General features: G+C 43.3%; 1 protein-coding gene across 1 annotated transcript; it reads left to right on the plus strand.

Moving 5' to 3' along the window:
- The first annotated feature begins 4,428 nt into the window (after positions 1–4,428).
- CTSV (cathepsin V) lies at positions 4,429–9,207 on the plus strand. Its single transcript, XM_032477439.1, has 8 exons — positions 4,429–4,574; positions 5,709–5,845; positions 6,136–6,258; positions 6,355–6,507; positions 6,612–6,836; positions 7,079–7,244; positions 7,942–8,059; positions 8,811–9,207. Exons 2-8 carry the CDS (start codon positions 5,720–5,722, stop codon positions 8,908–8,910), a joined length of 1,011 nt encoding a protein of 336 aa, XP_032333330.1. The 5' UTR covers positions 4,429–4,574; positions 5,709–5,719; the 3' UTR covers positions 8,911–9,207.
- The last annotated feature ends 8,472 nt before the right edge of the window (positions 9,208–17,679 follow it).

A 17,679-nucleotide genomic window follows, 5' to 3' on the forward strand; every position in this document is an offset into this window, starting at 1 on the left:
GCCGGTCTGAAGCAGATTTATTTCTTCACTTTCGACAGGAATCTGGCACCATCCTTGATTTTATGTACCCTACTGCTGTGACCATCTTGGTCTGTAAAATGGGGTATAAAGTAGCACCCATCTCCTGGGGCAGTTCTCCAAGTGGGTCCCCTGATCGGTTGCATCTACACCACCTGGGAACTTGTTAGAAAAGCAAATTCTGGAACCCCATCGCAGACCCGCTGAATCAGACACTTAGGGGATGGAGGTCAGCAATCTGTGTTGTCACAAGCCCCTCGCCCAGTCCCCCGACCCAGGGTGATTCGGATGCACCCTCAAGTTTGAGAACCACTGTCGTAGTGTTGTTGCAAAGAGTCAATGAAGGAGTTTGTACACAAGCTCAGGACATTGCCCGGCACCTGTGTTATTTAGCGATTAGAATCATCATTATCATGGCAGCAATCTTTTCTAATCATGCTTTAATTTCCAGGAGTGCCAGGTACTCACAGATAGGGATGCCCGCTCTGTGGAACACCAGTTCCGCCAGACCCCCTGCCCTCATGAATATATACAAACTCTCTAAACAGCACAAAGGTCTTCTCTGTCTCGACCACTTCACATAATGATACAGGGTGTCAGGGGAAAGACTTCACGCAAGGAAATGCAAGGGAAAATGCAAGGAAGTGCATTTATTAATGGGGATATTTGCAAAAGGAGATCCTCAAAGCCTAAACCAGAAATGTCTCAGGGAAGGAGTGGGTGAGTAATGCTTTTATATGCAGAGACCATGGAATAAATGGTTGTGAAAAGAGTAAGTGGGGGAAGGGGAGGGTAATAAAGACTGTTGCATGGGAGTCTTGAAACCTAATGTCCCAATGAAGCCAGCCTAAAGAGGTTAAACGCAAGTTTGCATCAGCCTTGTCAAGAAACTGGTTCTTACCTATACCGTGTGTAGTAAGCTAAATTACGGCCCCCAGACATATCAGGTCTGAAATCTTGGAACCTGTAAGTGTTACCTTATATTGTAAAAATTTGGTAAATGTGATTAAATTAAGAATTGGGGGGGTGGGGTGGGAGAGATTACTCTGGATTATCTGGATGGGCCCTAAATGCCCAAGTGTTCTTACAGGAGATGAGGCGGGGGGAGGAGGGGGGGGTTGGCACAGACTGAAGAGGAGAAGGCAATGTGACTACAGAGGCAAGGATGGGAGTGATGCAGCCACAAATCAAGGAATGCCTAGAGTCCCCAGAAGCTGGAAGAGGGGAGGACCACGTTCTCCCCTGGAGCCACTGAAAGGAGTAAGGCCCTACCAACCCCTGGTTTTTGGCCCAAGAGATGCTGATTTTGGATCTCTGATCTCCATAACTGTGAGAGAATAAGTTCCTGTTGTTTTAAGCTACCAGGTTTGCGGAAATTTGTTACAGCAGCCACAAGAAACTAACACACCTTGTTTTAAGAATAGACTTTTTCAGATTTTAGGAAGAGATCTTCTGGCATCCAAAGGAAAATTTGTGGATTATAGTCTTAGGGGTGGGGAAAAATCCTTCAAGGTCAGCTCCTATGTTACCTACTACACCAATATGCTTTGTCATAATCTCATTTAAATATATTGATCATGGATATGCTTGTGGGCTATAAAATCAAGATGACTGTAGTTAAACTCAGATTTTAAAAGGAAAGGCTGACCTTCAGAAACACTGCCAGTAAAGCGACATGTAGAATGTGTCATGTGTCTAAGTAAACGCACACACTACTCCAGGAGTGGTCAGTGAACACAAAGTAAGAGTTTAATTAATTCTTGTGGATTGATGTACTCAACAAATTGGCTGGCTGTTTAACACTACAGGAAGAGCAAGGTTACAGTAGCTTAGAAAAATAAGTTATTTCATAAGTGGCTTCACATAAACGCCTAATCGTAAACATAATCCTGTCTATAAAATTATAAATGGTATTTTTATAAATTATAACGGTATAATTATAAATTATAGATGGTAACCACTTTACAAATGGACTAGATAATTTTTTTTAAGAGTAATTCATGGCTCACTGAATTTAAACAAATTGGAGGGGGTTACTGGGGAGAGGTGTTATGTGGTCTGGCTTGCATGCCACCACCTGAGATCTGTTCATTCCCCTACAGTTTAAAATTCCCAGAAATGGGGTAAAGAATTTATATCCTGTTACTAGTGAGCAAAAGAAATCTAGACAGATGCACACAAAAATATACTTTCACAGACACTAAATGCATTTTAAATAGGAATTTGGGAAGTTCTACGAACTGTGTTTTTATCAAAGGCAGAGCTAAGGTTTCGTTGCTTGGCTAATATGTGACCATTTTAATAATTAGTACTCATTTAAGTTACTTTGCAAAGAAAGGGGCATAGAAGAAGAAAAAAAGCATAATGGTCAGTAATAGCACATCTCTGTAATGCATTATGTAACAGATAATCTATAAGCAGATTTCATGAGTTGGAGCAATAATCCTCTCTCCTGCTTAAGTGGCTTCCTCCTATTATTTCTCCTGAATTTAGATATTTCTTAATTTAATTATAGGTTTGAGCATATTTGCTATATGAAGAAAAAAAAAAAGAGCCCTTTTCCCTCTATTGCGTTTGTATCACATGCCAAGAAACACCACAGAGGATGCCACACTTCCGTGCAGCAACAGCCACACAGCTTCCAGTCGGGCTATTGCTCAAGGCACAGACAGTCCTGAAACAGCAGGTTTTTCCACCCTGTGGAATCTCCTGGAGCTGTGACCCAAGGGCAACTGTAAAACCCACGTGTTAGAATAACTTAGATCTCTTGTGAGACACTGAGTAAACAAAAGGACAATGGCGACTTAAATGACAATAGAACTCTGACCCACAAAAGAAATCTCTGCGGTAACCACCACTTTAAGAGCAGTCAGGACATCCTGAAGGGCTACCAACTTCTTATTTTTGCTTCCACTTAAGGACAAACCAGAGAAAACCAAATATTCTCCCTAAACCATTCCCCTAAAATGTTCAGTTTCTAGTTACTCCTCCTCCAGCTTCCCCATGGTAACAGTCTCTAATCAGGGCTTACGGAAACGTCCCTGTGTTTTCATTAAGCTTTTCCTTACCTAGACAAGAACTCTGTCATCATAGCAACTTGTTCCCATGTAGATGGTCTTCATTTATTTCCATCTGTGAATGATACATGTGATCACCGCCAAGATTAATTTTAAAAACAGAAACACACACACACACGAAGCAAAATTCCAGCCATATGCCAAACGATGAGAATTTCGCGCCCCTAGTTCTATTTGTGAGAGGGATTCAACTTCAAAGGACATGAAATAGAAAATTTTGATAAGCTGGTTTTCAAAAATATTTGTGCTTCTACGAAGGTTATCAATTTAATTTTAAGTGAGTTTACAAATCGATATGTACTATGATTCCATTTTGTAAAACAGTATATATAGAATACATATATAGATAAGCCTAGAAAAGTTATGGGGAGGGGACAAGGGGGCGTTTATTTTCTAAGATGCATTTTCTATAATGAATTTCTTACATACCTTTTAAAAAGAATTTTTTTTAATTTCTGGATTAATTTCCTTAAATCTTTAGCTCCATTTTTTCTTCTATATAAAACACTTCTTCAAACCGCGTAAACCGAAGCCTTGACAAATGTGATTAAACTACTTTTCCTTTACATTTCTTTTATCTCAAGAGAGCACTTTGGATACTGGGGGAGACTTAATGATCTTAAAAACAGTTTCCGCCCTTTGTCACCAGTCTTTCTAAGCCAATTTTCCCCGTAAATAACTCGTTTCTGTTGATTCTGAGAAAAGCGGGTGAGGCGCGAAGGCCCCCTTACTGGGGAAGGCAGCAGATGCCTTGGAACACGCCACGCCTTCTCCGGAGAGCGGTCCAATCGGTCCCCTTTCCCTCCGGGCATCCGGGCCGGGACCAGCGCGTCACGGGTGTTGAGGAATTGCCCTTCCGCTCGGCTTCTCCGCAAACCCAGCGGGCATCACCCTCCGCCCGGGAGCCAGCGCGTCTGCCCGCGGGCCCCGCGTTCCTCCACCCGCCCCACCTCCGCTGTGGGAGCAACGGGCACCACTAGACAGGATTAGACAGCGCTCAGCCCTCCCGGAGATTTTCACCAAAAACGCTAGGACTAGAGGATGCGCGGGGTTACGGTGAAATTCCACTTGGGCCTCCCAGTGAGCTTCTTTTCGGGAAAGGGCGCAGGAATTCGAGGTAACCGGTTGACCCGGGTCCCTGCAGAGGCGCCGGCGCGCCCACTCAGCGCTGCCCAGGGGGCCCGAGCTCTCAGTCTTCGGTTCCACTGAGGCGGGCAAGGCCTTCCCGGGGACGAGTTGGGGCAGAATCGCGTCACGCGCTCGGAGTACTCACACCCGGAGGCCCCGCCCACCGGCCAGCTCAGCCAATCGCGGCGCGGGCAGGCGGTGGGGGCGGGGGCGGGAGCCGGGTCGGGCGGGCTGCCACGCGGGGCCTTAAAGGCTGAGTCAGTCGCGACCCGGCCAGAACCTCGGCCTCGGCGACCTCTGGAGAGCTGCGTGCGTCCGCGGAGTGCGCCTGCGCAGCTGTGGCAGCCACAGGTCAGCGACCCAGTTTGTGGACGAGGCCGGTCAGGGACGAGGACTGGAGGAGGGGATATCCAGGGACGCGGGCGGGGGTTGTGGGGGGGTGGGCAGACGCGACCCCCGGGAACGGCAGCTTCTGCCCGCCGGGAGCTGAGGCTGGTTCGGCGCTGCCTCGAGCCGGGGAAGAGGGAAGGGCGATTGGGAAACCCAGGGCGGAGCTGAGACCGCCCGCGGGTTCTAGGCGGGTCGGCGGGAGGTGGCGGCACACGTCCGGGTCGGCCGCGACTGTCTGACCCCCGAAGGCCAGACGGCGGGGCCGGTCACTCCGTGCGCCGCCGTAAACATCCCCTGGGAGCAGGACGGCACGCCCCTGGCCTGGCCCGGCCCCGCCTGCAGCGCCGGTACCGGCTCGGCCCCCGCGGGTTCAGTGAGCCCCGGGGGAGTCAGGCCGTGTGCGGGCGCGAAAACGGGGCTCTGGGCGCCGTCGTGCAGCCTGATCGCGTGCCCGCTGTGGGGGAGGTGATGGGGGTGGGCTACACAGGACACGCGTAGGGACAGTGGAGCCCTGGGTGCACTCCTGCCCACCTTCTCCTGGGAAGGCGTTTCAGAAGGGTTTCAATTAAAGTAGCGGAGATTCATTCAAAGGCGTATCTCACCTCCTGAAAGTAGTTAAGAAGAAAGGTGTGAGGTGGCCACCAAACTCTTGGGAATCCATGTCCCCCTACTTATGATCAAGCGTCCTGGTAAATAAAAGTCCCGGGTCACCTCCGTACCTTCAGTAAATAACCTAGATCAACAGTTTCCCAGTTGTTGCTTTAAAATTCCGACCCTTAAGGTACGGCAGAGACCCTTACCAAAACCTAAATTATCGTTGCGTTCTTAAAAAGAAGCCTGTCTTGATTCCTACAGTATGTGTGCGCCTGTTTTCCATTTTGATGGCTGAATCAAATACCTCCATTTTGTAAGTCTTTGCCCTCTTTTTCTTCACCCATGTCCTTAGCCGCAGACTTTCTGTAAACATTTGGGAAGATCATTTCAATGTTTTTACCCCACCATACTGGCTGTAACATCTCAGGAGAAAGTTAGACGGCTTTTTTTTTTTTTTTAAGAATTGGCCTCATCAAATACTGATTTCTTTTCCCTTCCTAGGTTTTTGAAACATGAATCCTTCACTCTTCCTGACTGCCCTATGCTTGGGAATAGCCTCGGCTACTCCAAAATTTGATCGAAATTTAGATGCACACTGGTACCAGTGGAAGGCAACACACAGGAGACTATATACCATGGTTGGTAACATCTGAAAATGTCCAGAGGGACCCCCACAGAGAATGATCCGTGCTGTTGGAGTCTCTAGCCAGAGAGTAGTTTCTGGAAGTCAGCTTTTACCAAGGCAGTAATTTAATGGCACCTGTTTCTGAGCACAGCATCGGCATGTATCCCTGGGTCAGAGCTTGGAGAACAGTTTCCAGAAGTATAAACCCCTCCCTGATAGTAGTTTGTCTTTAAATCCATTTGGTGAGCATGGGTTGGGTTTTAAGTAGAAATCAAGGTGATCAGTTGTGTGTTTTGCCTCTAGAATGAAGAAGGATGGAGGAGAGCAGTGTGGGAGAAGAATATGAAAATGATTGAACTGCACAATCGAGAGTACAGCGGAGGGAGACATGGCTTCACCATGGCCATGAATGCCTTTGGTGACATGGTGAGTGTGTGGCATGAGTTTCTGTGCATCCTCTCCTCAGCACTTTAGAACAATAACCTCTTGCTTTTTGAACATTTTATTTACTTTTCCTTCAAGACCAATGAAGAATTTAGGCAGGTGATGAATGGCTTTCAAAACCAGAAGCACAGGAAGGGGAAGGGGAAGATGTTCCGTGAACCTCTCTTTCTTGAAGTCCCCAAATCTGTGGATTGGACTGAGAAGGGCTATGTAACTCCCATAAAGAATCAGGTATGACGGTATTCAGATTAATATCTTCTTAAGAGTACTTAGGTCCATGGGCTACTGTTAGTGTTTGTATGTGTCTTGTAAACTGATGACTTTTTTCTTCTCAGGGTCAGTGTGGTTCTTGTTGGGCTTTCAGTGCCACTGGCGCCCTTGAAGGCCAGATGTTCCGGAAAACTGGCAAACTTGTTTCACTGAGTGAGCAGAATCTGGTGGACTGCTCTCGGGCTCAAGGCAATGAAGGCTGCAATGGTGGCCTAATGGATAATGCCTTCCTGTATGTTAAGGACAACGGAGGCCTGGACTCAGAGGAATCCTATCCATATCTTGCAAGGGTAAAAAAAAAAAAATAGCTCCTTTTCTTGTCATTCCAGCTCTGCTTTTGAACGTTGAACATTTTCAGAGATAACAGACACCTCATTCAGCATTCACAGCTTAGAGGCAAACTGTCAGAGCTGTCATTATCAGTTATCAGCCGTTGCACACTTCTCACTGCTGAGTCTTGTGGTCCTAGAATCCATGCTCCCCAGGAGGTGGGTGGTGGTCATCAAGTGTCTTTTCTGTTTACCTTTAAAAGGATACAAACAACTGTAACTACAGGCCGGAGTGTTCTGCTGCCAATGACACTGGCTTCGTGGACATCCCTCAGCGGGAGAAGGCCCTAATGAAGGCAGTGGCAAGTGTGGGGCCCATCTCTGTTGCTATAGATGCAGGCCACTCCTCCTTCCAGTTCTATAAATCAGGTAGGTGTTTGTCTTTTATTGTAGGAATTCAGGCAGGCAAAATTGGAAAACACCACCATGATTGACTGTGGTGTGGGGTCCTGTTCTCTAGGACTATAGAGTTTTGAGTGTATGCATTTAACCACAGTGATGTTTCCATTTGTCATACCTTAAGCATTTTCTCATGACAGACTCTTCATAAATATTTTTAAATGACTGTAATTAATTCTATATATATAACTGAATTTATGTAACTGTACTCCAGTTGTTAGATCCTTTGTCCAAAGATTTTTTACTATTGTAGTCAGAGCTATAAAGAACCCTGTGGTTCAAGTATTTTTTTGTTGTTCTGTGCTGTTCTCTTAGTTGGCCGTCTAGGAGTAGAAAGTATGATGCTAATTAATATGAGCAGTTGGTGGATGAATGCCTAAATCACTTTAGCCTTGATAAGTAGGTTATTATGGGAAATCTTTTTTTTTTTTAAGTAGCAAATATATCTAAGATTTCATTGGATTTTGTTAATTTCTAGTAAGCTGAGTTTTCCTTTTTCCTTTTCATAAGCCATTACTATTTTTTGGCAAATATTTAAGTGTTATTTGGAATTTACTTATGACATTTCACTGGATTTTGAGATGGCTCCCTTAACTGGTTGATAAAGGTGGGTTACTGTCTTGGGTCTTGGAGCTCCTTACCCCAACACTGAATTTTCCTCTCCCAGGCATCTATTACGAGCCCAACTGCAGCAGCAAGGACCTGGATCATGGTGTTTTGGTGGTTGGCTATGGCTTTGAAGGAACAGATTCAAATAACAATAAATTTTGGCTTGTCAAGAACAGGTATAAAAGTCCAAATGTTACGTTTTCATTTGAAAAGGGAATCCTTGTCTGGAATCAACATTTGATTTCAGGTTCAAAAAAGCTCAATTTGGAAATCCCAGAAGTCTTTCTCCCACTTCGAGTAAATGTAGAAATGCTCATGTGTGATTATAAGACTCTGTAGCAAGCTTGTTGGGGGTATTATTACGTATTTGTGACATTGCATTTCTAAATTTGGAACGTTTTCTTAATTCAAAAAACACACCTAGCTTTAAGGGTTTCAGATAAAGGATTTTGTACCTGTAGACTTGAGGGCTGGTTTCCTTTTTCTGTCTCTAATTTTTGAACAAGGAATAGTGGGCAGCGACGTCTGCCTCTGCTAATTCTTTAAGTGTGAAAGGCTGTCCAAGGGTCCGGTGGCCTCTGTGCATCATTCCTATCCTCATTTGATATCCTGCCATTGCATTGTACTTCCCAGCTCTCAGAGGTCTTTGAGGGTCGTAAGGATCCGTTTTCACGGTTTAAGTTCTTTAACTGAGATGAGGTATAGCCAGTGGATACAGACTGCTACATTGGAACCCCAGTTCTGCTTCAGTTTCCTGTCTTAAAAAATCAAGAGAAGTACCCCCAGGAATTAGTCTAAATGTATGTAACAGAACCTAGAATAGTGTACGTGGTAAGCCCTATTTGAAGTATTAGATGTTAGCATTATTAACGAAGATAACGTGTACTGGATTCTTTGTGTAAGACGGAAACCGTGTTGTGCTTTCAGCTGGGGTCCAGAGTGGGGCTTGAACGGCTACGTAAAAATGGCCAGAGACGAGAACAACCATTGTGGAATTGCGACAGCAGCCAGCTACCCCACTGTGTGAGCTGAGGGATGGCGGCAACAGAGGACTTCAGACCAGCATTATCTGGAGGAGTTTTATCTTAAAACTGCCCAAACCCCTATTGTGTAAGATAAGACACTTGAATCATTGAGGATCCAAGTTGTGATTTGAATTCTATGACATTTTTATAAGGGTAAAATATTATCACTACTTTAATTACTGTTACAGCTTTATAATGTTGAAGACTCATTGTTGAACGCTAAGACTTTTGAATTTTCATTTTTTAAAAGAATATATGAAAGTTTACCTTTTAAAATAAATTTTAATTGAATATGTAAAGGTAGAACATTCTCTTTTTAATGCATTAACTTGGAGTAGTTGGGATGTATAATTGGGCTCTAAAGACATAATTGAATGTGCCGATGGTGCGTTAGGAGAGAGACACTGAGTGGCTCTCTGGATCTTCTTGTTATAAATACACAGATTTTAACCTGCTCTGCAGAAACCATGTATTTTTATCAGCAGGAAAAAACAGATTAAAAATATACCTACATTGGGCAAGCTAAAGAAAGCATGTGTGTATACATTTAAAAATCTCATGTTCCCAGTCAAGGGAATACAAGACATAAGCTGTGGAAATATGTCATCTAGCCATAATCCATTGTGAAGAGAATGAGTGATGGAGGAAACTGGAACCTTTTATCCCACAAAACCTTCAGTGGCCTTGGTCCACTGCCATCTTCGGAAAATACGGTCAACCACATTCAGAGTTTTCTCCGAGAAAGGATTCCTTCATCTTGCTTTGCAGTAGCTGGCCAGCTCAGTGCTGTCTGCAGAATCCTGGAACAACTACAGACTAAGGGAACATCCAGGGTGCTAAACTGAATGAAAGTATGATGGCTTTTTATTTAAATAATGAAGTTTCAAATCTGTCACAGTAGAAGACCCCCAGAGGTGTCTAAATTATGATAGTTGATGTTTTATAACTTTCAAAGACTGTTATTAAGCCTGTATATTATTAAGCCTATATATTGAGCCTGCAAAAAGTTCCAAACCGTATCTATTTTCTAACAGGATTTTTTCGAAGAAGCCAATAGACTTGAAGTAAATAGAGCTGGGAACAAATTTCATCACCACAAAAACCTGAAGTACAGACTTACTACCAGTGTTTCCTATAGTCCAGAAATCTATATAGTTTCTTGTTATAGTTGAATTGCAAAGGAAGTAAGCAAAGGTGAGAGAGAATTCAGCAAATACGAGGAAGGAATTGGCTTATGTGGGTGTGTAGCTATGACACTTGGGCACCTTTTTAGGGGAGGGAAAGGGCTCAGTAATTAAGAAACCTGCATTCAGAGCACAGATTTCAATCACCATCTCAGCATGTTTACAAAATCTTAAGCAATTAAGGTTATTTCTGCCTATTTCTGTTCATGGTTTATGATTGACAAAAGTTAGCGTTAAGAAGACCACGTTAAATGTTTTGCCTTTTAAACTTGAAATTGGCTGTTTCCTAAATCTCAGTTGCCTTTGACTGCAATTTTCCAATTGTGTTCCTTCCAAGTCTCAGACCATCTAGGCAAACCATGGCCACAGCCCACTGCATTAGTGTACAGTAACACACCTGGCCATTTTTCCTTCCAAGCGAAATCAACAACCAGGTGCTCAACATTCTGCTCCCAGGGAGAGTTACCCTTCACCCCAGTCCTTCAGGGATGTCCCGGCAAGGGGCTTTAGTGCTACAGCTGTCCACTTCACCTGATGCCTGCCAATCACGCAAAACCATCAGAAAACCAGGCTCAAGTTTTCTCTTTCCTGGTCACCTAATTGTAGAGAACTCCACGTGAGGCCGTGAGTGCAGGCTGGAAGAGAGGAGGCAGGGGTGGGGGCTACAGGCATTTGGGCCACTTTGTAATGTAATTTACTTTTGCCCCGAGGGCCTGCTCAGGCCCAGTCTCATATGACTTCCACTTGATGATGGAGCGCTGTTTTGTGGCTTGATGGGTTAGGTAACACCCAGTTCCTAATGAGCTGCTCATGAACTTGGTGGCACGCATTTAGGCATTCATTTTCTGCTGAGACCCAGTAGCAAACTAAAAGCTGTTTCTCAAAAGAGTCGTTATCCACAGAGGATACCATGACTTTGCTCCAAAAGCCTAAGGGGTCTGCACTATGATTTGCCTGTTGGAGCCTGTCAATGGCTCCACACAGCTTCTCTCTTTGCCACTGACACTTCGAGCACCATTAGATCTGGATCATCTGGCCCAAGTGACACTTCGAGCGCCATTAGATCTTCTGGATCACTTGGCCCAAGTGGCAGGGCAGCTTGCATGGCAGCCTGGACTTGTTGGAGAGCCTTCTCTTATTCTGAGCCCCACTCAAAACCAAGCTTCTTGGGTTACTCGGTAAATGGACCAGAGTCGCCTAACCAAATAAGGACTATGTTGCCTCCAAAATCCAGGGGCCCACGAGGCATTGTACCTCTTTTCTGGTTATCAGAGGGGCCAGATGCAACCATTTATCCTTCATCCTAGAAGGGATATCTTGACGGGCTCTGCATCACTGAACACCTAGAAATTTTACTGAGATGGGAAGCTCCTGAATTTTTGTAGGGTTTGTCTCCCACCTTCTGACACACTGAGTATCTTACCAGTAAGACCGGTAGGTCTAGTCTTGCTGCGTCTGGCTCACTAGTTCCATTTAGCATAATGTCACCAATATAATGGATCAGTGCGTTGTCTCGTGGAAGGAAAAGAGTCATGATCCATGCAGGCTAAATTATGACATAGGGCTGAAGAGTTGATATACACCCAAGACAGGACAATGAAGGTGTATTGTTGGCCTTGCCAGCTGGAAACAGTCAGCTTCTATTGCTCTTTACTAACAGGAATGGAGACACAAGCACTCGCCAGATCAGTAACTATATACCAGGAGCGAGGGGGTGTGTTCATTTGCTCAAGCTATTTAACCACATCTGGAACAGCAGTCTACAATGGGAATTACCGCCTGGTTATGTTTATGACAATTCACTGTCATTCCCCAGGATCCGTCTGTCTTCTTGACAGGACAAATAGGCAATTAGAACGGGAATGTGGTAAAAATCACAACCTCTGCATCCTTCAGGGTTTTGTTGTTTTTTGTTTTTGTTTTTTAGGTGTAGTCAGTTTACAATGTTGTGTGAATGTCTGGTGTACAGCACACTGTTTCAGGCATATATGTACACACATATATTCATTTTCATATTCCATTCTTCAGGTGATTGATGGTGGCACTAATCTCTACAATCCTCAAGGAATGAGTCATTGCTTTTGATTATTCTTTTGCTTGACAGAGGCAGTCCTACTGGCTTCCATCTGGTGTTTCCTACTGTCATAGCCCTCAATCCACATGTAAGGAACCAACGTGGGGATCCTGCCAGTTGCTGAGTACGTCTATTCCAATTATCCATTTTGGAACTGGGGAGATAACTACACCGGAACCACTGTGAGATGGACCAGAGCAAAAACTCCATCGATCATTTGACTTCCACAAGCCCCTACTCTGACTCGTGGACACCACGATGTTTTGGGTCTCCCGAAATCAATGTCAGTTCAGATCCAATATCCAGTAGTCCCCCAAATGTCTGATTATCACCTTTTCTCCAATGCACAGTCACTTTGGTAAAAGGCTATTGATCCTTTTGAGAAAGGCTGGGAGAAAAATTAAGAGTATAAATTTTTGGCAGTATAGTGTGGGGCCCCAGTCTCCATTCAAGGGCTTGGGGGTCTATAAGATGTCTCAAGTCTGGGGACTGATTGAGGGGCTGTGACTCTGGTTTATTATTATTATCATTATTGTTACTCAAGTTAGACCTCTGTTCGCTTACTTGACCTGGAACTCTTCCACTTACACAAATCAAGTAAGAATTTAGTTGACTGCCCACCTATTTCTCTTCTAGTGACACCATGGTCAGCTAGCCAATGTCATAGTCTCTGCAAGTCAGACTATTCTAATTACTGCACTGACTGCATTGTCCTTTATGGTAACCACGTCTACCTTATCTTTGGCTCCTGCCATCCAGGATCTAATGTCGCCATCGCATTTAAGACTCCCAGTTCTGTGGCAGCAGTTACCACTGTAATCTGTAGAAGAGTGACCACAGAGCTCTTCAAGGATGCTGGGGCTCCCTTAAAAATTTATTTCTCACAGTCGTAGTGAAAGATGTGTTCTCTGTACCCTCCCGGCGTGAGCGAGCAAGTGTTACATGATAAAACCGCTCTAACATTCCAGTCTCCTGAAGACTTTGGATACAGTCTTCTACATTATACCAAAGGCAGTTGCACCATCTCAACTTCATTTAGTGCAGGCCACCTTTTGGTCCAAATTTCAGCCTACAAACCAAATTAATAATGTCCTTTCTAATGCCTCAAGCTACAATGTTGAATCCAGAATTTCTGCTTAATGAGCCCATATCAGTCAACTTGGTCTGATCTAACTTTATGTTTCTTTCATCATTATCCCACGCCTTTAATATCCATTCCTACTCATATTCCCCAGATTTATGTCTGTATGGATTGGAAAAATCGTGCATTTCTCTTGGGATGTAGTGCACCTCCACATGGGTCACTCTTTTTACCTCGTTTTTCAGGGCTTGATTGGACTTAAGTCTGGTTATAAGTCTAGAAGCCAAGGGGGCTGGTGGGGCCAGGTCCTGAGGAGAATCATCAGTGTCTTGCAAGGAAACCAAGGAAACCATCTCAGGGAAGGCCATTACAGGCGAAGCCAATGCCTGCATTGTTCAGGTAAAGTAGGGTTAACATCCTCAGGGAGGGGGAAGGCTGCTTCTCCTGGCAGAGAAAACCAGCAAAATTTAGGATTTCAGCATCCCCAGCTTCATCAGTCCATATACCCCCATTTCAAATTTCAGGACATCCCTTCCCATCAATGCCCTCGCTTTAACGGCTCGTATCCTATGAGATTGAGAATCCAATTAGCATGGTAATTCAGCCATTTGCAGGATGACACTTTGGGTTTGGTTCTCAGAAATCTTAGCTCTGTGGCTACCACTGACAAGAATTTCTTTCAGGACAGATATGGAAACTTTGAGGCCATTTATGCAGCACCCGAGTCAGGAGTTCGAAGTTCTGAGTGCATCCTTTCCTGTCGCCACTTTGTCCAGTGCAGTTACAAGCAAACAGCCAATCTCACACTCATTAGTGTGACCAAAATGTTCCAACGTATCAAATACACAGTCACCCAGAAACTTGCCTCCTACGAATATTTGACTAGGAATATCCAGTGGTGACATTTTGAGTGTCTCTATTGCCACATCATGCCATGGGCTATCAGCGCTCTGTTTACCACTAGAAATAAAGTCATGAGTGCCTTTAAATCTAATCAGATTAGAAATTTCAGAAACTAATTCAGAAAACTCATTCTTGAGATTTGCAAATGTTAACCACTGTATATTAAAATAGATTAAAAAACAAGTTTCTTCTGTATAGCACAGGGAACTATATTCAATATCTTGTAATAACCTTTAATGAAAAAGAATATGAAAATGAACATGTGTATAAATTTGCATGGCTGGAACATTATGCTGTACACCAGAAATTGTCACATGGTAACTGACTATACCTCAATTTTTTAAAAAAAAATTCTGTTTCCTCCAGAACCACTGTCAGTAATGAAATTTGAATTGTAAGGAATTGGCTTATGTAGTTGTGGGGGATGGCAAGTCCAAAATTTGTAGGGCAGGCTGGCAGGCTGGAAACTCAGGCATAATTTCTATGTTATAGTCTTGAGGCAGAATTCCTTCTTCTCCAGGAAACGTCAGGGTTTGTTCTTAAGGCCTTTGATTAATTAGATGAGGCCTACTCACTTGATGAAGGGTACTCTCCTTTACTCAAAGTCAGCTGATTATAGATGCTAATGATATCTACAAAATACCTTCACAGCCACATCTAGACTGTTGTTTGACCAAACCACTTAGCACCGTAGCGTGGCCGAGTTGACACATGATATTTACCGTCACAGGGGTTTTCTCCTTGATGCATATGCCTCCCACGTTCCCCATAACCCCTTTTGCGCCTTCCCACCTAGTCCTTCTCTTATGTTATCCCCACCTTACAGCCCTCAGCACACACACACACACACACACACACACGAAATAGTTTTTATTCTTTTCATTTTTCTAACATTCCAAGATGGCCCCAGTAAGTTTTTGCTGTTGTCTAGTTAATACATTTTGGGTGAAGGTATTTTTTTTTAAATGCCTTTTCTGGACTGATCCCCACCCTATAACTTTAAACCGGAAATGTCTTCAGGATTTCAGTCTTCAGGACAGAAGCCACCTAGTCGCCAAACATTCCACGATCTAGAGTTTATTTCTCCAACCTGAAACTGCTTCCCATAACAATAACTTAAATAAATATAATACCTAGCATATAGGGAGAATCATAAAGTATTTCATGTTACATAATTTCACCCAACAGAACTCAGGATTATGGTCTTAGTGTCTCCCATTTTGTAATGAAATTTGAGTTGAATTCCCCAAGTTAGAATTTGCCACATCTGGTGTGATAAGGTAGTTCAGAGTGTCTCTTCCTTGCTTTGTTGTGTGTTTTAATTCTTTTTTTTCCCCATCTCCCAATAAAGAAATGGCTCAATAGATTTCTTACTTAAGCTCTCATCAAAACCAGCCATAGGAGAAGGGGGAATCTCCTATAAAATGTTCAGAAGTCAGTGGATGGAAAATTGTGAGTACATAAGTGGTTTTCATTGGCCAACCATGTTATTTTACAGCCAGAGTTTTACTTGAGACACTAGAATTACTCCACATGACTTTGAAAAGAATAAACCCAAGGAAAAAAATAGATCTCTGAGGGAGTTACGTGAGTCATTTTCTCAAAGTCAATCCATCTAATTGTGACAGAAGAAACATGCAGTTGTGTCTATGAAATATAATTTTGAGTCAAAAAAGCAAATTGGAGGTCAATATGAATAATTTAATACAATTTTTTTGAATACTGAGAGACTTACAAATTCTTACCTGTGCATTTTTTAAAGTTCTCTGAGGATATAAACCAGGTCTGTTCCTTGGAGGTGCTTAAAAGAGGCACATTCTCTTTGTGCTGTATTATTTCAATTAAAAAAAAATAACATGCATGAGGTAACAGATTGAGAAGAATAGTTCAATTTTTTTTAATTAAAGAATTCGTGAAAGAAAAGGCAGGGCAAGGCAAGGCATACAAATTGGAAAGGAAAATAGAATCTACTCTTGTTTGCTGATTATATGATTGTCTACATAGAAAGTCCCAAGGAACTTACCAAAACATCCCCAAAACTACTGAGTTTAGCAAGATCATAGAATACAAGGTTAACACACAAATATCAATCAGATTTCTATACATTAGCAAAGAACACAGGAAACTGAAATAAAAAACATACTATTTACGTTTGGTCCCCCCCAAATCACAATTTTGGGGGAGCAAATGTAAATAATAGTATGAGCTATATTTGAGCTATAGCTCAAGTTACTGGGGTTTTGGAGTAAGGTATGCCTTTAACTCACCATAACCATCTCCATTGGAAAAGCAACTTCCGATTTGCCATTGGATCCTGATAGAGACTAAACTCCTGAACATGGAAAAGCAAATGACTGTGGGACTCAAAATATCTATTACACATTTGCGTAATCTGCTTCATTGAATCAGAATATTGGATGTGAGTAAGGCTATCCCTTTGTTGAATGGGATGGTAAATAAAAGACCAGACCAGAACAGGACCAGAAGGTACAAGCAAACTGTATAATTAAATGGTTCACAGTCATATGGTTCTTACTCCTACTGCCTCAATACATGACCCTCAGCGCTTCTTAGAGCCCCAAGGGGAGTGAGTCCATTGTAAACATTTAACAGCGGATGAAACAGTACACTCGTTGGGTTACAGATATGTCTGCAAGGCATGGTGGCAGCATGGTGGCCCTGAAAGGCTGTGGTGGAGAGAAATCCTCCTAGTGGGCAGAATTTGGGGAGGCATATTTGATTGTCCACTTTGAATAGAAGGAAATGTGTTTAGAATCATACTGATTCACAACCAATGGCTCGCTGAGTTCACTGGTAGTCCAGGACTGGGAAAGAATATAACTGGAAAATTAACGTGGAACCCTGGAGAAGACCATGTGGATGCACTTGTAGGAATGGGGCTGAGTGAGAGGGTATAAATAGTCACTAAGGGATGGGACATGAGAGGGTGAAAAACAAGTGAAGTTTGGGTGTCTGTTCCTTTGGCTCTCCGTGCTGAGCCATGAGTTGTCCATTCTAATGCTCCTCTCTTTAAGACCATAGCTCCGGTTGGGGCAGTCTTTCCTGCCAAATTCTAGTAAAACTCCCTGCCCGCATTCCAGGCCTTGTGGTGATGTTGGCTCCCTACGGTCTCTAGTCACTGGGTGTGTCTCACCAACCCTGCCCATGTTTTATTAGATCTCCTTAAGTGTTCCATTGTTTCTTAACAATTGCCCACAGCAATCCTGATCATACACTCCACAGGAGTAGGGATATGTAGCTCTTAACATATTTTTATATTATCCCAGCATCTAGAATGATGTCTGTCACACAGCATGTTTTCAATAAATCGTTTGTTGAATGAATATATGAATGGTCCACTTTCACTCCATTAGAACATGAAGAGCAATTCCTTAAGCATCACTAATAATTAGTAATCAAAAATGCAAGCAGTCTTGTGTTGGCGGGATGGATGTGAGGAAACAGCATAAACTGGTACTGCCTTTCTCAGGACTATTTGTTAACGTCTACAAAATATTTAACGTGTGTG

Source organism: Camelus ferus, chromosome 4 (genome assembly GCF_009834535.1).
Source record: "Camelus ferus isolate YT-003-E chromosome 4, BCGSAC_Cfer_1.0, whole genome shotgun sequence".
Lineage (NCBI taxonomy): Eukaryota > Metazoa > Chordata > Mammalia > Artiodactyla > Camelidae > Camelus > Camelus ferus.

Bases quoted from the DNA above. Each gene is read 5' to 3' on its own strand.
- CTSV (XM_032477439.1), top strand. From the start codon at position 5,720: ATGAATCCTTCACTCTTCCTGACTGCCCTATGCTTGGGAATAGCCTCG. The intron at 6,259-6,354 runs GTGAGTGTGTGG...TTTTCCTTCAAG, and splicing joins TGAATGCCTTTGGTGACATG to ACCAATGAAGAATTTAGGCA. The intron at 8,060-8,810 runs GTATAAAAGTCC...TTGTGCTTTCAG, and splicing joins TTTTGGCTTGTCAAGAACAG to CTGGGGTCCAGAGTGGGGCT.